Source organism: Sciurus vulgaris (genome assembly GCF_902686455.1).
Source record: "Sciurus vulgaris genome assembly, chromosome: 6".
Classification (NCBI taxonomy): Eukaryota; Metazoa; Chordata; class Mammalia; order Rodentia; family Sciuridae; genus Sciurus; species Sciurus vulgaris.
The window spans coordinates 52,393,882-52,415,649 of record NC_136466.1 but is presented as its reverse complement, the minus strand read 5'-3'; the positions used below and the strand labels follow the sequence as shown (position 1 = coordinate 52,415,649).

Sequence of the window (21,768 nt, the reverse complement as noted above, 5' to 3'; positions counted from 1 at the left end):
ATAAATTAATCTCATATGTTTTAGATAAGAGATTCCAAGAATCCTAAAGAAATCTTAATTATTGTTCAGAAACTATTGCTACTCTCAAATTTCTGCTTTGACAAAGTGTTAATATCTTTGCTGAACTGGATATTCTTCTTTCCAGAGCTAACCATATCTTTTCATTGTGGTTATAAAAGCTTTAGAACTGAATGTCCAGAGTTAGCTCAGGGCATTATTTTATTAATCACATTATCATTAAATTTATTCAGCAAATGTATTTCTCTGCCCTAGAAGATGTCCCAGATGGTAACTGTGATTTAGTAATATGATTTCAGAAAATTCTATTTTTAAAAGTCTTCATAGTAATATTTGCAATTATACAATTATGTAAATGAATGAAGATTTTCTTCTAATTTGTTATAAATGTTTCCCTCTAAAACTGTGTTTTCAGGCTGTAATCTTTGTGGAGAAACTTATTTGGGGAAAGGTATCAAAATTAATATGAAGGAAGAATGATTTGAAAAGGGATACTGTGCTGTATAGTTCCAACACTGCTACTCATGTTGGAGTTGTCAAAGTGGAACTGCAGAGTCAAATGCAGCAGTGGTGACTTTGGATAACAAAAACTTTGGGTCTACAACATATGTATGTATAAGAAACTGAGCAATTATGTGGAAGTCTGTATACCACAACCTTATGTTGTATAGTTACATGCAATTTTTGTTGTCAAAGAAAAAGAAGAGTTAATATCTGCAAAGCACTTATTATTCTATTAATTAATAGCATACTAATTAATAGAATACTTAATAGAATAATAAGTACTTTGTTGATAGACTACTTTTAAGGAGGATATGAAACATTCTGATGGTGTATGTATCTTAGCTTATGAGGTAATAATTGAGGAAAATGTGGCTTATTCAGGAAAAGGAAAAGGTGTTAGCATATGACTTCTTGTAATAATTCTATATTTGAGAAGACACAAAATGTATCTGGTCTATAAATGCATAAGCCACTTTACACTATGAGGTAGTACCCATTCCTCAATAATAGCTAAAATTTCACTGTTGATTAATGTTGCTAAATAACAATGGGTTGAAAGTAAATGGCTTCTAAAGTTCTTTTAAGTTGTCAATCTAGAAGGAAAAGGCCAAATTATTTTCAAGTATTAATTGTAATACTATTATAATGCTATAATAAATTAAAATAATAATAATTGAAGTTTTCATTGAATTGAAAATTATTTAGTCAAGGTATTCATAAACATCAGAATTCATTTTAGAGGATCTATCTCCTCTGTATATATATGGTCCTTCAAAATTCTGTATATTTAACTGCTTTATTTGTATTTTTTTTTATGGCCTGTTATTGATTTACAAATCTGAGTTACTTACAATTTGGGGAGTAGGAAAATATTCTAGTGGGAAAAACAGTCAAGTGGAAAAAGTTCTTTACTTAAACATTAGTTATGTTTCATAAATACTAATGATTAAATTTTCCATTCTTGAAAAAGAAAATATTGCATATATACTTCTTAAAATGTTTGTTTTATGTCTTAGAAATGTCAATATCATAAATTATATCAATTATTTATATAAGAATTATTCTAAGTAAAAAAGGTAAAATTTAAATTTGGGGGGCACTGGGGATTGAACTTGTTTCTTTAATTTTATTCTTAAGAATTTATTTTTGGGGTTGGGGATATAGCTCAGTTGGTAGAATGCTTGCCTCACAAACACAAGGCCCTGGGTTCAAATTCCCAGCACCGTCAAAAAAAAAAAAAAAAAAAAAAAAAAGAATCTATTTTTAGAAAATCTTTCATTTAACTTTTTAAGCTCGATTTTTAACATGAGCTAAAGGGGATATAGGTCAAACATTTTATCTATCAATAGCCTAACAATCCAGAACTCAAAATCTCAGATTCTGAATTCAGTCTAATATTCCTAACATTTTGTTTTCTAAAACATTTATGATAACTTTCATTTGTGACTCAACTCTAAATGCTTTTTAACACTATAGCTTGTGTGTCAAGCATACTTCAATCTTTTGGGGAAGAAATGAAATATAAATATATAAAAAATGCTAGTGAAGTGAGTGGATAAAAGTTCCTTCTTTTGGCAGTTTTGTGTCTGCTGCATTGAGATAACGTGTGTATCTTGCTTGCCACCAAGAACTCACAAGAATGAGGAGGGCAACCCATGTTCTTTCCTCACTCAGTCCCTCCCTCTTTAAATTTTACTGAGCTCTTATTATGTGAAGGCATCATGTTATACATGAAGGCATAAAATCCATCTTTTGAGGCCCATAATGTTGCTCTAATTTAAAAAGCTAAGAAAAATACTCAAATGACTTACCAAAGGCAGAATATGATAAATTTTATTTGAGAGAGAGAAAATGTTACGAATGTACATGAAAGGAACACAAATAACAGTGCTACATGTTAAATTTAAATTAAAAAAGTTTTGAAGCTTAACAGGCTACTAAGCAGCCTCTAAGAACAGTTTTTACACCTGCAAGAAAAAGTCTCCATAATATTGGGAGGATGAAAGAAACCACTGCTTTCCTTATTTAAAATGGGCACAATGTTTGCTATGAAAAATTCTCAGGAAACTGTGGTTTTTACACACCTCCACTGTTTCTTCCATTTCAAATAAATTAAATTAAAAAGTGGAAAACACCTCATTTTTTTAATGGAAAAATTTTATTTTGGCAGATGAGTGTTTATTGTGAACACAAAAAGTATTTGGTGTTCAATTTTGAAAATACACCTCTGAATGTGAATAATAGTCTAAAAAAATCTCCTATGTGTAAAATTAATCCTTGGGAATACTGCATACAACAAAGTGCAGATAAACTGGCAGAGGTAGAATGCTAGTGAGAGTACTTTTAATAATAAGGCTGTATTTAAATTCTTAAGTTTTATAAAGATTTGTAAAGATACAAATCAACAAATTAAGGGTGAAAAGAGATAAATTAAGTATTTTCCATTGGAGAACAAAGAACTATATTTTTCCGGTATTATATCTATTAAATGTTCTTATGATAGTTGAAATTTAAAAAATACTGAAAACTGGGCATATATGAATACACTTTTGTACAGAAATTTTAAAAGATATGGCAAATTTAGTTTGATATACACCTGTAAAATGTTATATGTGAACATTACTATGCATGGCAAGGTAAAAAAGCATAATGGTAAAACTAATGATTTAAATGTTAACAGAAATTTTAATCATTCAAACTATGTCTCAACTGGAGAAAGTAACAGCTTTGGGGTATTGGTATTTTTAGCAATTGTTATTTCTTTTCTGCTTTTCAGAGGGAGCACCCTGTTAATGTCCTACTTTCCCCTAAGTCATCAGGTCTGCTTTTAGGGGATGGTGTTGTTTACCTTTAATTAAAGCTTGTTCTAAATCCTAATTACACCTTCCTTGGGTCCTATTTCCTGGAATGGACTGATTTCTAAATTTAAAGATTTCATGTCAGAGAATGTGTATGTCCCATAGTCAACTAGAAAGGAACAATCACCTAAAAGCGAGAACAACTATAAAAAAAAACTTGAAAATGATGTTGAACTCCATATACCTGTAAAGAATGCTAGATAAGCAGAGGTCAAGATGAGCCTTCCCCTAATAAGAAAAGAGTTAGACAACAACAAAAAAAAGAGACCATTTTAATAACCATAGGGAGACAATAATATGATAGAAAAAAAGAATGCTAGAGAAAATTAAGGGTAGAAAGCATTTAAAATTTATTTCAGATGTGACATAATTTAACTCAACAGCTTTTATAATATGTATCACTATTTTATGAGTATTTTAATATTATAATTTGGTACTGGTAGTGGTGGCAGTGTGAAGAGGAGCTAGAAGAGAGCAACAAGTTGAATTCCAGGAGATTACAGATCAGCAGAAGAGGGCAGGATGAGGTATCACACATCAAAACAGAAAAGGTGAAGAACAAGAAAACAAAAGTTCCAAAGACAAATTTGGCTAAATATATCCATCCTTGGGAAGTTATGAAAATTATCATTTCCATTATTGCAGACAAATTAGACTTTTCTGAAAGAACAGAAAATTAACAAGGAAGGAGTAAGGCAATCCCAAAGGAACCATGGTCATCCATATCCAACAAAGGGAGGCACTTACATGAGCATGGTCATTTTAACCACTTGTGGTCACCAACACAAAAACATTCCCATGAACTAAGCATGTATCTATCCATCCATCTATCCATTCACTTGAAGAGAGAATGGAATACTTCCTGTGAGTCTTAAAATACCACATTTCTATTGGTTTATTTTATACCTTCCAGTCTCAAAAACAACTTGAGATCATAAATATAAAATAGAGTAAAAATATCAAATAAAAGTGGGTAAAGAGAAAGAATATACAAATTATGGAAAAGACTAATAATATGGATCATGTCTTAGGAGATAGTGTTCCCTTTTAATAAAACATATGGTTGTATTTAAAACTAAGGCAATAAATGAATTGGCCTAAAATACTGATGAATGAGTGGAATTATAAGGAAAGTTTAAACTATTCAAATGCATCTAGATTTTACTTAGTTTTAAGTTAAACATTTAAATCTTGGAATTATTTATTGTATATGGTGTCTATCCAAATAATATACTATAATTAATTTATAGAGTAAAATTGATAGGAGAATAGAAAGAATGTAGGTTAGAGCAAAAATCAGAGTAAAAAGAGAAGCATAGAGAAAAAAAAAAAATACAAAATCTGTTCTCAAGGTGAACTGTCTATTGCAGGCATTAGCAAAGTGTGTAGAAATAAAAGGGGGGAAACAGTAAGGAAGAAGCAAGAGTGACAAAGCCAAACACCAGAAGAAATGGATAAAAGCAGTGACTGTGCCACGTAACAGAGGTATAGCCTAATCAGCTCATTTAATTCATTTTTGAGTTCCACTTTCCTCATTTGTAAAAAGAGGGTAAGAATAAACCTTTCACAAGGTGGATGCAGAAATTACATGAGATATTCATTAAAATTATGTAGAAATAAAAAAGCAGATTCTTATTTCTAATTAATAAGGTTAATAGACTAATTCTAAAAACCATGGAATGTTGTATTAAGTTCAACATATCCTTAAGGACAATGAAAGTGTGATAGCACGGCAAAGTAAAACCAATTAAATTCCTTAAAAATCCTTTTCAGTGGTGATACTGAAACTCAGTGAGGAAAAGTCATCATACACTAATAGATAGGTCTTCTATTTAATGAAAATGTGACATGAAAAAAAGTAAGCATAAAATAAGGAGTTTTTCATAAACAAATGCCATCCACTACAGATATACCTTTTTGCAGATTTTTTCAAAGTCAATATCATCACCAAGAGCAGATTTAGTTACTGTATCAGGTTTTAATTCCTGTAGAATAAAAAAAACAAAAATTTCAGTTAGGAGCTTAACTTTAAACTATCATTATTATGATTTAAATTCCTTCCCACATCTTGATTTAATAAAGCTGACACTAATTAAAATCTCAAGTTTTAGAAAAGAATGACTCCTACCACAATAAGAAATTATCATGCTACTAAGTAAATCACAAGAAAAGAATTTTAAGAGTTAAATTTTCTAAGAATATGCAACGCAAATAGAGTAGAATTTTCAAGGAACTCAGTACAATCAACTATAACCCAAAATTTTATACCTAGTCAAGCAGCTCTTCACCAAGATTATAGAAAGAGTTTTAAACCTGCAAGAATCCAGGGAACATTATACATATGTACCTATCCAGAGGAATTTTCAAAAAAAGGAGCTTCAGTCAACAAGAGAACTTTAATAAAAGGAGTAATGGTATGTATTTGTAGAGCTAGGACTAAAATAAATTTAGGAGTATGAAAAAAAAGAATAGTAGATAAATTCTACATGTTTTAAGTGAAAAAAACTGCATCTGAAAAGAAGTACAGGAGTCAAAAGAAATTAGAATAAGATCACTGACTAGTGTCTATGAAAAATAAATAGATGAGTGTTAAAGGATAGCATCCAAAATGGACAGACAAGAAGAAGATGGAAAAGTAAGGGTACTATAAGTGCTAAAAATACAACAGTAACATGGAATAAAAATACATATCTTTCTAACTGTCAGAAAAAGAATTTCGAGAAATTGCAACAAAGACATATTGTGGAGAAATAAACAGTAAATATAGCATAGAATACTCAGTAGTAAGAATATAAAATACGAAAGAGTTGAGAGCAAACATCAGGAATATAACTGAACGTGAATTAGTTTAATGTACCTATTACAAAAAAAAAAAGATGTTTAACTTGAATCACAAAGCAAAACCTAACTAACTATTGGATAGGGTATAACAGAGACACACGAGGAACACAGTTATCAAAACAGTTATCAAATTTTTAGAGGAGGAAAAGTTTATTTGGTGCTTACAGTTTCAGAGGTCTCAGTTCATACATGGTTTATTTCATTGCTCTGCACTCAAGATTAAGCAGAACATCATGGCAGAGGGTGTGGGGAGAGGAAGGCAGCTGAAGGCAGAAAGAGTTATTTTGCTTACCACGGACAAAGTATATATCTAAAGGTATTCCCTCAGTGACCTACTTCTTCCAGCTATACCCTGCTTACCAAGAGTTACTATCCATTTAAACCATTCAAACGAATTAATGAGCTGACTAGGTTAAGGCTTTTATTAACCCAGTCATTTTACCTCTAAAGTTTCTTACTTTGTCTCACACATGAGCTTTTGAGGGACACCTCATATTTAAATCATAAATATATCATGCAATTAGGAACAATTAGGAAACATAAATATATCATGCAATTAGGAACAATTGAGAAGTTACATCAGACAAAGAATTTAGACAAAGAAAACAAGACAAAGAATACATGGTTTATGACTATATTATCTAGCATCAGAAAAACACAGTAACTACTTATATAAAGGAGAAACAAGGCAATGGAGAAATAGAAACACTACTAAAAGGAGACTTTGATACATCACTTGCAGTTTAAGAAAGATCAAAATATAAAAAAATTATCAAGAATTTGAGTTGTGTTACATAATGATGTTTCCATCAACGAACAACTGCACACATAATAGCTATCCCAAAAGATTTTATTACTTAGCAGTGTCATAATTGTCTTTGTGTGTTTGTGTACGTTACACTCTAAGATGCTCTCATGATGACAAAATTTCCTAATGACACACTTCTTGAAACATATCCTCATAGATAAGTGACACATGACTGTAATTAATAAGGCAGATCTGCATTATAAAGTAGATCTGACTTATGAATTTATTTAGGATATATTTTAATAACACAAATTAAATCTTCTCAAGTACACATGGAATATTCACAAAACTTTCAGTTAAAAAAAAAACCTGGTTAAAAATGGACAAATAATCTGAATAGACATTTTTAAAAAGAGATGATAAATGGCCAAAAAGTTTAAGAAAAATGTTAGTAATCATCAGGGATTTGCAAATGAAAACTACAATGAGATATCATAGTCTCCCCAGTTAGGTCTGTTATGACTTAGATATAAAGTGTCCCCCAAAAGTTCATGTGTGAGACAATCCAAGAAAGTTTAAAGGTGAAATGACTGGGTTACGAAAGCCTCAACATAAACAGTACATTAATCCACTGATAGGGATTAACTGGGCAGTAACTGTGGGCAATTAGCAAGTGGCTGGAAGAAGTGGGTCACCGGGAGAATGGCGTTGGGATTTATATTTTATTCCTCATGAGCAAAACTCTTGCTCTTCCTCATTGTTATGTTCTGAGCTACTTTCCTCTCCACATAGTTCACCATGATGTTCTACTTCACCTAAAGCACACAGCAATGAATTGGCCATCTATGGACTGAGACCTCTGAAAATAAGCATCAAATAACTTTTTTTCCTCTATAATTGTTCTGGTCAGGTATTTTGGTCATAGTAATGAAAAAGTTGACTTATAGAATAAGGTCTCATTACGAAGGAAAAACAAAATAAATGGTGGTGAAGATGTGGAGAAAGGGAAACTTATACAACCTTGGTGGGGATGTAAATTAGTACAGCTAATATGTAAAATGGTTTGGAGATTCCTCAAAAAACTACAAACAGAACTAACTATGATCCAGTAATCCAGTAATCGCACTACTTGTGTATAACCACGGGAAATGCAATCAATACACTGAAGAGATGCCTGTACACCCATGTTTATTTCAACACTATGCACAATGGTCAAGACATGGAATCAACTAAGGTGTTCATCTATATTAGAACAAATAGAAAATATGGCATTTTCTTTATGGGCTAATATGTGGCAATCAAAATGAAATCTTATCATTTGTAGCAACAGAGATTTTTGGGAACAGTACAAAAAATCAAATGCTGCATATACTCACTCACTCCTGTAAGTCAAAATAGTTGAACTCATAGAGGTAGACAGTAGAACAGTGGTTACTAGAGACTGAGAAGGTTAGTAGTGGAAGGGAGAATACAGTGAGGTTGGATAACAGGTACCAAAATACATTTAGAGACAGGAGAAATTAGTTCTAGTGTTTTATGGCACACCAGGCAGACTAAGCTCTGTAACAATTTATTCTATATTTCGAAATAATGAGAATAGCTCAAAGGGGCCCAACACAAAGAAATGATAAAACTTTAAGAAGGAAATGCTAACTGTCCTCATTTTATCATTAACGTTATATGCATGTATCACATTCATAATGTAATCCACAAATGTCTAATAAAACAAAATAATTATAAATTTGTTGGACTAATTATTAGTAATACACAATGTCACCAGACGTGTGAAGGGTCTGAGACTATGCCATATCTGCAATCTAATATGTTATCCTGGTACTATCATGGATGGTGGTAAAAGACACGGATTCCTGGGTTAGAAATGAAAAGGCAGTTTAGTATTCATAGCAACAGTAGGACCCAGAGTATCAGTGTATTTTAAAATCTCATTCTTTTTCCTTTTCACAAAAACCTAAGCCCGCAGACATATGGTAGACTTTAAATGCAACAAATTAAATTCATGCAATCAAAACTAAAGCAGCAATTTAGGAATATATAATTATTAGGAAGAGATCAGAGACTGCCTTTCAGAAAGAGGTTCCTTTTGGTGTATTATCACAAAAGGATATATAGCACCTTATATGTTCATATTCTCTTCAAAACATCAGAAAAAACTTCACCCAGTCTTTCTGAATCAACCCAAGTCTGCTGTGGAGTCTACTTGGGAAGTTCGTGCTAAATTGCCTGGACTTATAAATTGTATTTTTTACCAAAATCAGATATATGTAGGTTTTGAAAATACCTAATATATTTATTAATGTTGTTATTAGTGCATTAGAGTTATACATAATAGTGGGATTGATGTTGACATACTCATAAATGGTTTGCTCTATTTCACTCCCCAATACCACCTGTCTTCCTCCCCTCCCCCATTCCTTTCCTTTTCTATATTCGTCTTCCTTCTATTAATTATTAAACATTGGTGTGTACAATTATATAACGTGGAATTTATTGCAATATATTTAAATATGCACATAGCACAACTTGGTCTATTTCATTCCTCAGTTCCTCCCTTTCCAAACCCTTCTCCCCTCCTTCCATGCCCTGCTCTATTCCACTATTCTCCCTTTTATTTTCATGAGATATCTTTTTTAAATTCTTTCTCTCTAGCTTCCACATCTCAGAAAACATTTGACCTTTGACTCTTTGAGTCTTTCTCATTTCATTTAGCAAGATGTATTACAATTCTATACATTAACCAGAAAATGATATAATTTCATTCCTCAGTATGACTAAAACTCCATATTTTCTTTAACAGTCTGATGTTGGGCACCTTGACTGGTTCTACATCTTGACTATTGTGAATTGTGCTGCTACACTGATGTGCCTATCACTACTGTATGCTGATTTTAGTTCTTTTGGATAAATACCAAGGAGTGGGATAGCTGAGTCATATGCTGACTCCATTCCTAGTCTTTTTTTTTTTTTTTTTTTTTTTTTCCGGTACCAGGGATTGATTGAACCTAGGGTTGCCTAACCATAGAGTCACAGACATTTTTAATTTTTTACTTTGAGACAGGGTCTTTCTAAGTTGCTTAGGGCCTCACTAAATTGCTGAAGCTGGCCTTGAACTTGTGATCATCCTGCCTCAGCCTCCTGAGCTGCTGGGATTAAAAATATGCACCACAGGGCCAGGCTTCATTCCTAGTCTTCTGAGGAATTCCCACAAAGCTTTACAAAGTGGCTGTACTAATTGACAGTCCCATAAACAATGCAAAGGAATAACCTTTCCCCACCTCCTCACCAGTACTTATTAAAATATTTGTATTGTTCATGACTATCATTCTAACTGGAGTGAGATAAAATTTCAGTGTAGTTTTTTTAAAAATATTTTTTGGTGTTAAGTTTTTTGAGTTCTGGATATTAATATGTCAGAAGAGTAGCTCATAAGAATTTCCTCCCATTTTGTAGGTTCTCCCTTCACAGTCTTATTTCCTTCGCTCTGAAGAAACTTGCTAATTTAAGGTCCTTCCACATATTGATACTTCGATTTCTTGAGTGTTAGGGGTCTTATTAAGAAGGATACTGCCTGAGCTAATATGTTGGTGTGTTGACCCTATTTCAGTTAAGGTGTGTCTGGTCTAAATCCTAAATCTCTGTTCCACTCTGAGTTGACTTTAGGGCAGGGTGAGGCAGGAATCTAGTTTCATTATTCTACATATGGATATCCACTTTTCCCAGCACCATTTGTTAGAAAGACTATTTTTTCATGAATGTAAGCCTTTGGCACCTTTGTAGAGTATCAGATGACTGTATATATGTGGTTTCGTCTGTTTCTTTTATTCCATTGGTCTTCATGTCTGTTTTGGTGCCAATACCATGCTGTTTTTGTTACCATAGCTCTGTAGTATAATTGGAGACCAGGTATTTGTTATGCCACCAGAATCACTATTTTTCTGCTCAATATTGCTTAGGCTATCCTGGGTCTTTTATTCTTCTGTATGAAGTTTAGAACTGCTTCTTCTAGTTTCATGAAGAATGCCTTTGGTATTTTGATGGGGATTACACTGAATATGTGGACTGCTTTTGATAATATGGCCACTTTGACAATATTAATTCTGCCTATTCAAGAACATGGTAGGTCTTCCCATCTTCTAAGGTCTTCTTCAATTTCTTTCTTCAGTGTTCTATAATTTTTATTGTAGTTATTTTGCCTCCTTGGCTAGATTTATTCCTAAGCATTTTGTTTTTTTATGAAATTAATGGAGATTAACATGAATGGAATAGTTTTTTCTGATTTCCTTCTCAACAGATTCATTATTGGAGCATCGGAAAGCTATTTATTGTTGTATGTAAACCTTGTGGCTTGCTACTTGGCTAAATTTATGAACTCAAGAAGTTTGCTGATGAAGTATGTGTGTGTGTATATTGTAAGATCATGTCATAATCAAAGAGAAATAGTTTGAGTGCTTCTCTTCCTATTTGCATCCCTTTCTTTTTTTTTTTTTTTCACCTGTCTAGAGTTTCATCACCTGTCTAGAGTTTCAAGAGTTACACTGAATATGAGTGGTCTTCCTTGTATCATTTCTAATTTTAGAGGAAATGCTTTCAGTTTTTCTTCATTCAGTATGCTGCTGGCTTTGCAGGATTGCTGTGTGTTGCCTTTTGATATTGAGGGAAGTTCCTTCTATCGCTACTTTCTTCAGTGTTTTTTACATTAATGGGCATAGGATTTTGTACAAGACTTCTGTGTGTCTATTGAGATGACTTTTGTCCTTAAATCTACTGATGCAGTGAAACATATTTATTGATGAACCATCCTGGCATCCCTGGGATAAAATCAATTTGATCATGGCGTGCAACCTTGATGTGTTTTTAATGTAGGTTGCTAACATTTTGTTAAGGAAGCTTTGTGTCTATGTTTGTTGGGTATCTTGGTCTGCAGCTATCTTTCTTTGGTGTATCTTTATCTGGTTTTGGTATCAGGGTGATAATGGCTTCACGGAATAAATTCAGGAATGTTCCCTCTTATTTCATGGAATAATTACAGGGGGATTGACATTAGTTCTTTATAAAGGTCTGGTAGTACTCAGATGAGATCCCATCTAGTTTTGGGCTTTTCTCTATTGGAAGGCTTTTTACCACTGCGTCAATAAAACTGCTTGATATTGGTCTGTTCAGGTTTTCCATATCCTTTAGGTTCAATCTGGGTAAGTCATCTGTCTACAAATTTGTCAGTATCTTCTAGATTTTTCAATTTGCAGAATGTAAGTTTTCAAGAGTCCCTAGTGATCATCTGGATTTCATAAATATCTGTGGTGATTATCTCCCTCTAATTTTATTGATTTGAGTCTTCTTTCTTTTGATTAATTTGGCTAAAGATTTATCATTCTTTTCAAAGAATCAATGATCATTTGTATTGTTTTTAATTCTCTAGTTTATTAATTTTAGTTCTGATCTTAATTATTATATCCTGTTTTCCACTGTTTTGAAGTTAGTTTGTTCTTATTTCTCTAGGGCTTTGAGATGTAACATTAGATTAGTTATTTAGGATCTTTTATTTATTTTTGTTAAGCATTCAATGCTATGAACTTTCCTCTCAGAACTGTATTCATAGTGTCTTGTAGATTTCGATATTGTATCTATGTTACCATTTGTTTCTAGTAATTTTTAAAATTTCTCTTCTGATTCCTTCTATGAACAATTCCTCATTTGAAAGTATATTATTCAATCTCTGTTTTCTATCTTCTTGATTTCTAATTTTATTCCATTATGATCTGAGAAAAAGCAAGGAATTTTAATGTTTCTATGTATTTGCTAAGATTTGCTTTTGTTCTAAGTAATGGCCTGTTTTGGAGAAGGTTTCATATGCAGCTCAAATATGAATTTGATGACTGATGGATAAAACAGTTTATAGATTTCTATAAGGTCCATAGTACTTTTTTTTAGGTCTGGAAAGTCTTTACTAGGTTTATGTCTGAATGACCCATCTGTTGGTGAGACAGGTGTGCTGAAATCACCTGGTATTATTGTGTTGGGGTCTAACTCTTTACACTGAGCAGGGTTTGTTTTCTATAAGTAGGTATACTTAAAATTCCTGTTTCTTTTTGTTGGGTAGCTCCCTTCACCAGTATTAAATGACCTTGTGTCTTCTAATTCATTTTGGCTTGAAGTCCACCTTGTCAGATATGAGAGTACCTACTCCTTATTTTTGTTCTCCATGTGTATGGTAATATTTTTCCATCCTTTTACCTTCAGTCTGTGAACATCTTTGCTTGTAAATTAAGTATCTTATGAACAACATATGGCTGGATGTTGTTTTTCAATCCACTTTGTGAATCTATGTCTTTTAATTGAATAGTTGAGACCATTTACATACAGTGTTATTGTAGAGATGATTTTTATCTCCAGCCATTTTGATTTATTTCTAATGTTTAATTCTGACTTGATTCTCCTTTGTTTGCCACACTTTTAGTGAGATTCATGCATTCACTGGTTCTAATGTTTGTTTTTCATGACTTGTACATGTAATATTAAGTATTTTCTGTAGTGCTGGATTAGTAGTCATGAATTCTGTATTTAGATTTTCATTTGATTTCCAAGGTTTGGAAAATTTTCTGGTATTTTACTGAAAAGACTATGCATTTCTTTTATTTGTACCTTCCTAACTTCCTCTAAGTCAATGATTCATAGATCTGTTCTCTTCATGTTATACCATATTTCTTGAATATTTTGGGTATTTTGGTTAAGGTCTCTTATCCTTTTTTAAAAATTGTTGACTTTGTTTACAAGATTATATATCTTGTCTACAAGCATGAAATTCTGTCTTTTATGTCTAATATATTGGTGATGCTTTCAATTGAGTTGGATTTTAGTTTGTTTTTTTGTTGTTGTTTTCAATTCATTGAGTCTTTCATTTCCTGTATTTCTCTTTGGTTCTTTTTCAGAATCTCTATCACTTTCTCATTCTTTCACTTCCTGTGCTTTTCTCTGGTTCATTCCTAAGATGATCTTTTAGTTCACTGATCATTTCAAATCTCAACTTTATAAAGTCTTCATCCAGAATTTCCTCCACTGAGGTGTCAACAGGGTCAGTTGTTGAAGTGGTCTGAGCTATCTGGGGTGGTTTGTTCTCTTATTTTCCGTAGTGTTTGTGTTTATATCCATCTTCTGGGATGATCATCTCTCCTTTTGTTCAAGGGACTTTTTAGTGAGCTTCTTTCTCTTTAAGTACCCCAGGCTGGGCAAATAGCTAAGTGTCAAAATCCCACTCAACATGTACCTGCTGCTATGCACAGCATCTAGCACCCACTTTGAGAGATGATATTAATTCCTATGAACTATATTTACATTACAACAAGGTCTAATATTAATAAACCTTTAAAAAGCTTAGAGATAATGTTCTCCACAATTTCTTTAATCCAAGTATAAAATGGAAGTAACTCTGTTATATACTTGTATTGAAGTTAATAAAATTACTACTTCACTATATATAGGTTGAGGAAAAGAGAAGGAAAAGACCAAAAAGGGGTGGGGGGAGGCAGGGGACAGAGGGAGAAGAAAAAAAAAAAAAAAAAAAGAACAATGCAAACTGAAATAATAAAAATAAGACAAAATGGGGCCTTTAGTTGAGACAGGAGTAAGGAATGCGAATGGAAAAGAGAAACAAAAGGAGCAAGTATAAGCCTAGACTAGGAAAAGAAAGAATGATTTCAATAAATGTTTTAAAACATTAGAATATTCAGTCAGGTTGAGGATCACAATATCAAATAAGGAAATACACTGGTTCCATATGAAAGATAATATCTGTTAAGATCAAAACTGACATTAAGGTTATTTATGATATTCCATGATGACCTATCTGAAGTGGGGAAATTTACTGGGTCTTCCTGGTCTGGATTTCATCAGAATTTGGAATCTTTAGAAGATGCTGACTGCTCCTCAGCTTTACACCAGCATTCCTCTGATACATTTTAAGGCACCCTATTCATTCTTTGGTATGTCCAGGCCCCTACCAGATTTCTGGTGGTTCAGAGAAGACCATGCCTACTTGCCTATAAATTAGGAGTCAGGTTTCACCTTGTTAGGGTTGCAGTCCTGTGTGCCTTTCTGAAGAAAAGCTCCATGAACCCAGAGTTGTCAAATTCAGTGTGAGCTCCCTATGTATATTTCATAGTGTGAGGGGTGTGGTAGTCAAAGGCAGAAATGTGTGGCCAAAGTGACACTGGATGGTCAGTGGAAGGTGAAGAGCTCCTTGCACCAATTTGGAGTGCACAGGTTGGTGGGTTTGTATCTGGGCACCTGGACTGGTGGCTGGTGTCTGTCATGGTCACTAAGGTTCCTGAGCAAGTCACTGAAGTGGTTAGCCAGCCCAAATGACCAAGCCTGCATGCTCAGTGGCCACAGTATCTGCTGATCATTTTCTGTTGGATGTAGGGGCACAGAGTTTATGTCTGTTGCTGGCTGCTGTGAAATACAGATTACCAGGTTCCTTCTTCTGGGTCTAGTTGGCAGCAGCCCATGCCTAAATGGTTGGCAGCTATCTGCAACTGTGAAGACTATTTGTGCAGGCCCTCTGTGGGTGGTCTGGTCACTACTGCGGCACCGAAGCCTCATACTGGCTATTTCAGATACTGGCATGTAAAACTGCAGGTTGTCAGTTGGCCTATTTTCCTCTCCTCAGGCAGCCAGCAGCTCTCCCTGGAAGTGACCTGCTCTCATATCAGCTCTATCCCACTCCTGTTGTCCATGGTATGGCAAGGGGGTTTCTTGAACTTCAGCTAGCAGATCCCTCTATAAAGACTACTGGGACAGCCCATTTCACAGGCATTCCATATGGCTTTGTTGCTAATCTATAGATGGGGAGAAGCTGTACAGATTTAACTTCTTATAGGAAGGGTAGCAAAATGTGATCTCAAGTGGCTTCCCTGCCTGGCACAATTTCCTGCCAATAATTTGGGCTACACTGTGCGATCATCTTCACTGTCTTTGCTGCTGCTGTCCTGTTCTTACTGGGTTTGCTTTTCTTTCTAGCTGTTAAGGAAGTAAGCTTGTGCTCTCTACCTCTCCCTCTTCTCCCTTTGTTACCCCTCAACCCACCCTAACTCCAGACTGATCAGGGTTTTGGGGTCAAGAAATTCTTTTCCTTATTTTCTGTTCCAATAACCAAATCCCCAGTTCCTCAAAGTCTCAAGCTGTCCAATATAGAGTTTTAGGACATTCACTCTGTAACCCTCCTCTCTAGTGAGCTGTTCTTTCACTGCATTGACTTCAGGCTGTGGAAGAGTCAAGAGTTGCTGCTGAGATCACTCTGCCATCTTCCTAAAATAGTTTTAAAGTGAGAAGTTTTAAACAACTATCTTCATTATTCTAGGATTGAAGATATGCTTTAAATAGGTTATAATTTGGATGGAAAGTTTAATTAATTCACATTAGAAGAATATAAATTGTTCTGCAAATTATTAATGAAGGTCAGTCATTATAGGAAAATTTACCAGGATCTACTACAAGATTAGTAATATAAACTCTAGGTGATAAAATGGGAATTGATTTTCCAAGATATGAAATAATTTTCAATTTTAAAAGAATGCCTGGGATGATGGACAATTTCCTCTGAATTAAGGCTGTAGCACTTTACCTGACAATTTATCAACTTTTTTCATTATAAATGAAGAGTTTCCTACAAAAGTATTGGGAAGCAGGTAAGATCTCAAGTTTTGTGGATAAAACTTAAAAAGTCCTAATTATTAAAGAAAAAAAAAAAAGATTCTGAAAGACATGGTAGTTAGAGGCTTCTAGTATCAGTCTAATTTATTTCTATTAGTTAGTTTTTAAATGATTACCTAAAAGTTAAACAATTATATTCTTTGAAGTTAATATGCTTAGAGTTACTATTCCTCTCACAAAACTATAACAGGCTTTAGCTATCACATAATTCCACACACTGTGTGGAAGACTTTACTCAGCAGTCCTGGGTTGCTCAAACTTTGCACATACCTAAGAAAGGACTAGCCTTTGGCTAGCTTGTGGAACTCTGAGTCAATGGGCCACAGGAGGCCTATCCGATTGGTGTTTAATTAGCGATGCATTTTAGGGTGAATGTTTCTGTTTGGGGAGGCTGCAGTCTGATTAGCTGAGATCAGTGTATGGGCAATTAATTCATGCTTATGGGATTGGCTCCCCCTAAAAATCCTGGGCATGATGGCAACATATTACACATGTGACATTATCGCTGGGAGTATGTTCACAGAGTCCACTGGGAGAAACCTCTGGTTTTTCATGGACTTTGCTCATGTGCTTTCCCCTTTTGTTGATTTAAATTTGTATCCTTTGCAAAGTAATAAAACTGTACAAGAGTCTTAAGAGTCCTCTGAATACTACTACAGAATTACTGAACCTCAGAGTCATCTTGTGAACTCTCAAACCACACATTTTATAGAAAAGAATGACCCCAAAAAGTTGAAAAGACTCATTCAAGGTATCACAGCAAGAACAGGACAAGAATTCTGTTTCTGCCATATCCTGTTGTCAGTGATCATCAGAAATTGCTTTAACTTCTTCCTAATGAATCTAATGTTATTCAAGTTTCTAACACTAAAGATTGTCATCCACTAATATAATGATCCATCAGAAGAATTTCAGTTCCCTATTCTATGTGCTAAAAAGATGCCATGGTTTTGCTAATGTACAAAACAATCAATTTAATTAAAATTAGGTAGTCCAAATTTTGGTTATTTGGTTATAACCATGTCTTTCTTCTGTCCACAGACATTTGTTTGAACAATCTAAAATACTGACTCATAAATATATAACCAGTGTAGTGCTTTTTTTGGTTCAGTGGGAAGTATATGTTTCCAATTAAAACTATTTTATTTTATTTTTTTTAGGCTGTGGGGGATATTGGACATTACAAAAAGTAATGAGGAGATAGTAATCATGTTGACATTTTTAATTTCAAGAGATCTTCAGGGTCTGGCTTTTAACTTAAAACACAAAAGATTTTTGTGTTTAACAGCTGAATGGGATGTTTAGATTATGAGAGGTTAATTTCCAACACACACAAAAATGCTACGAAAAGTATATGTTGTACGATATTGGTATATTTGGAAACAAGTTAAATAATGTATTTTTCTGAAATAAAGAACCTGAAATAACTTTTGAGATAGATATTGACATCCCAATCTTTATGCTTTTCAAAAGACAGGCATCTCATTAAGGTTACTCTTCACTGACAACAAAAACCTTATTTACTTAATACTGTTCTCCTCTTTGTTAAATATAGCTCTAGTAGATGAAACTTAAAATTTATACTGTACTATCATACTGCCAAGGGATTTTTCCATATAAGTATCTGTTTTCTTCTTACCCCTATTTCTATATGATTTCATGTAGCAAATGGCATCTCCACCTGTAATGGTTTGGATATAAGGTGTCCCCTTATATCCAAAGAGAAAGTAGGTCAATGGGATCATGTCCAGGAAGGGTTCATCGTTCCTGTGGCCCCTTCCCCTGGCCTTCTTTGCTTCCTGGCAGCCTTGAGTAGAATAGTGCTCCTCCTCCACATACTCTTGTTCTGAAGTTCTACCTCACCTTGGGCCCAGTGCAATGGAGTTGACTGACCATAGAACGAACCCCAGAAACTGTAAGCTAAAATAAATTTTTCCTTCTCAAAGCTGTTTTTATTAGGTGTTTTGGTCAATGATGAAAAGAAGAGTAACACACCACCCTCTGCAGCTCAGGTTAGACAACTCAATAATCTGATACTATAAGCCTCTTTGTTATGATTCTGTAATACTCCCATCTTCTTTTCTGTTTTCTGTTTTGCTGAATTTGTTTCTTCCTTCAAATTAAATTTATTCTACTTCTACATTCAGGACTTCATTATGAATTGCATGGATTATAATAGTTTAACTGGGTTTTCTGTCTCCAGAACCAGTAACTTAAAATAAGTCCAAGATCTTCAGACTGACATTCAAAATATTTCATTACTGGCCTAATGTATCTTTCTTTTTAAAATGTTATATTTCTTCTAGGAGACTTGTACTCCATCCATTCAGTTTTACAAAGAATCACCTGAATACCTTTTCTATTCTCATATCTCAACATCTTGAGAAACTCTCCTTTATAATTGTCTTCAGAATGACTTCCATTAACTGACCTTTCCACAGTCCCTCCCTTTCTCTTCAATCTTGATGTCCAGTCTTGGTTTTTATGTACCACTAAAATGAAGCAGGGCTTCTAAGAAAAATGGCTTTTTACAGATTTGAAGCAGGAAAAGCATAAGCCCTGCACAATTAATTTCTTACACCAGAAAAGGAGAGTCCAATAGGGTCCAAAATGAGGTTGCAAAAAAGTTATATAAGTTGGTTTAATGGTATCAAAAGCAATAACAACAAGGAGTCATAACCCTGTTGACCACATACATGGCTATTAAACAGGATTCATCAAAGAATGAAATGAGACATTAATAATAAATATGCTGAGACAAGTCATGAATACCCTGCCAGTCCCAGGGAATTTGGTTACTACACCTGTCAATACCTGCTATCTCCAAATGCTCTTTATTTGCTCTTAAACCCACCCTACTGGCTTTAGCCTCAATTACCCCTCTAGTCTCATTCTCTTAATTGACCAATGACCCCCACATTACTAAATCTAAGGAACAGGTCTCAATATACCTCTTACTTGACACAATAGTAGCATGTGAATCTTTGCCTTCCTAGTCAGACTGTCAACTTCTCAAAGCGATTTTCTACTTTTTCCTTGATATTCCTTCTTTATTTGACTTTCAGGACCCATATACTCTGGCATACAAAACCTAACACTTTTTTCTTGAGCCAAAACAAAGTGTTCTAGTTATGAGTTTGGCTCTGAGATGACTAAACGTGTATGAACATTTCTGGCAAAGTACAAGATTAAAAAAAAATCAGGTAAAATTTGTGTTTTTTTTAAGACTATAACACTAAAATATAATTTCAGCTTCTGGTCTAAAGTCACCATGCAATCTGGACAATATGATATAGTGGATCTCCAAAATATCTCTGTTCTGGATCTATGTCATTGAATAGTTTTGGCATAACTTTTCATAATCGCATTAAGGACAATGGCCATCTTAATATTTTACTATGCCATTTAAATTTAAATGTAGTAAAAGACTATGGAAATTCAAATTCTGAAAAAATGTATTCAGAGTGCTAATGCTAGGAATACTGACATTCCATATTTTGTTTAATTACCACAGCAAAGAAATCAAATAAGAGTTGGCACACACCTGTAATCCTGGTGGCTCAGGAGGCTGAGGCAAGAGGATCACAAGTTCAAAGCCAGCCTCAGCAACTTAGGGCGGCCCTAAACAACTTAGCAAGACACTGTCTCAAAATAAAAAATAAAAAAGGGCAGTGGTTAAGCACCACTGGGTTCAATTCTTAGTCTCTAAAACAAAACAAAACAAAACACACACACACACACTTGCGTGCACAAGTTAATAATAAACTTTAATTCTATGTACAATGTAATTAGGGTAATTTCTGTTTAGCATGCTAGTTTCTGTTTAGTTCTCAATGGTGAGAACAATTAAAAGAAGTCCAATTTATTACATGAGTTTTCTTAAATTGCATGAACTTCCCATTATGATTATATACCCTTAAGCATGAATTTTATGCCTACATCCCCCATATTCCTCAACCAGAACTACTGTTTAGAGATTGGTGAAAACTATGACAATGATTCATCCTAGTTTTGCAAGAATATGTGTGAGGGGGTGCTAAATGTTGCCTTTTTATCAGATAAAACTAAAGAAATTTAAAAACAAGAAGGTACAAAGTATGTTGACTGTCATAGGTGGACAGAAATGAGGATGAGACAAAAAGACAGAATGAAAGAAGTCAACTGATGAAAGAACTATTAGCATTCATGAGGAACTAGACCGATGATGGCAAACAAAAGGAAGTTAATTTAGGTTCTTGAACAGGAGAGTGATATAATGAAACAAAGTAAGTTTACTACTAGGAAATTTTACTAATGTTAGGTTTTTGCTGGCAGCCAGTTAAAGAATTACTAAATGTCTACAAACAGTACTGTCTCACTTTACTTCCAAGTTGAATCTCATGTCAGAAGTTGAATCTTTATACTCTAAAATCTTTATACTTTAACATACATGGAATATTTTAAGTGTAATTTATTTTCATTAATTTATGAAAATTACTATTTTGGTGAGCAAACCTAAAGGACTACTGGCATAATTCAACAGTACAAAGATTTGCATGCCATTTAAAAATGTCTATTAATCAAGTATACACATAGCAAATAATTCTGTCAAATCAAGCTCCAAAACCTTTTTGCTACATAGTTCTATCTCTTAACAGCAGAAGTAGATTTTAGAAAACATGGGAAAATAACTTGATTAATCCAAATGTTTAAACACATTCGCATTTTCTTATGTCAAATAAAAAAAATCTAAACCATTCTTGGCACGAAAAATGCTCATTTCTATGGTCATTTTCAAAGAGAGAGAGAGAGAGAATGAGATCCAGGCCACTACATTAGTCTGAAGACTCTACAAAGAACACCTGTGTATTCTAAAGACTAAGTCATGACATACAGAGTCCCTCCAACCCCTGACTTTTGTTCTGGAAATACCATTCTAACAAAATGGCTGGTACTGGGGAGAATACATCATTATTTTTGAAGTGGAATCTAAACATTGGTTTTAAAGGGGTATAATTCTGTGGCAAACTTATAAAGAGTAAATTAAAATACCTAAAACCCCTTTATTTTCATGTGTCTTCTCAGGATAACATGTTA

General features: G+C 33.8%; 1 protein-coding gene across 2 annotated transcripts in view; it reads right to left on the bottom strand.

Moving 5' to 3' along the window:
* Nucleotides 1–21,768, bottom strand: part of SRFBP1 (serum response factor binding protein 1) — a 61,369-nt gene that overhangs the window by 13,088 nt on the left and 26,513 nt on the right. For both annotated transcript variants that reach the window (XM_079145677.1, XM_079145676.1), the window contains exon 4: nucleotides 5,294–5,365. In XM_079145677.1, the coding sequence (XP_079001803.1) occupies nucleotides 5,294–5,365 (72 nt within the window). The remainder of the gene's footprint in view (nucleotides 1–5,293; nucleotides 5,366–21,768) is intronic.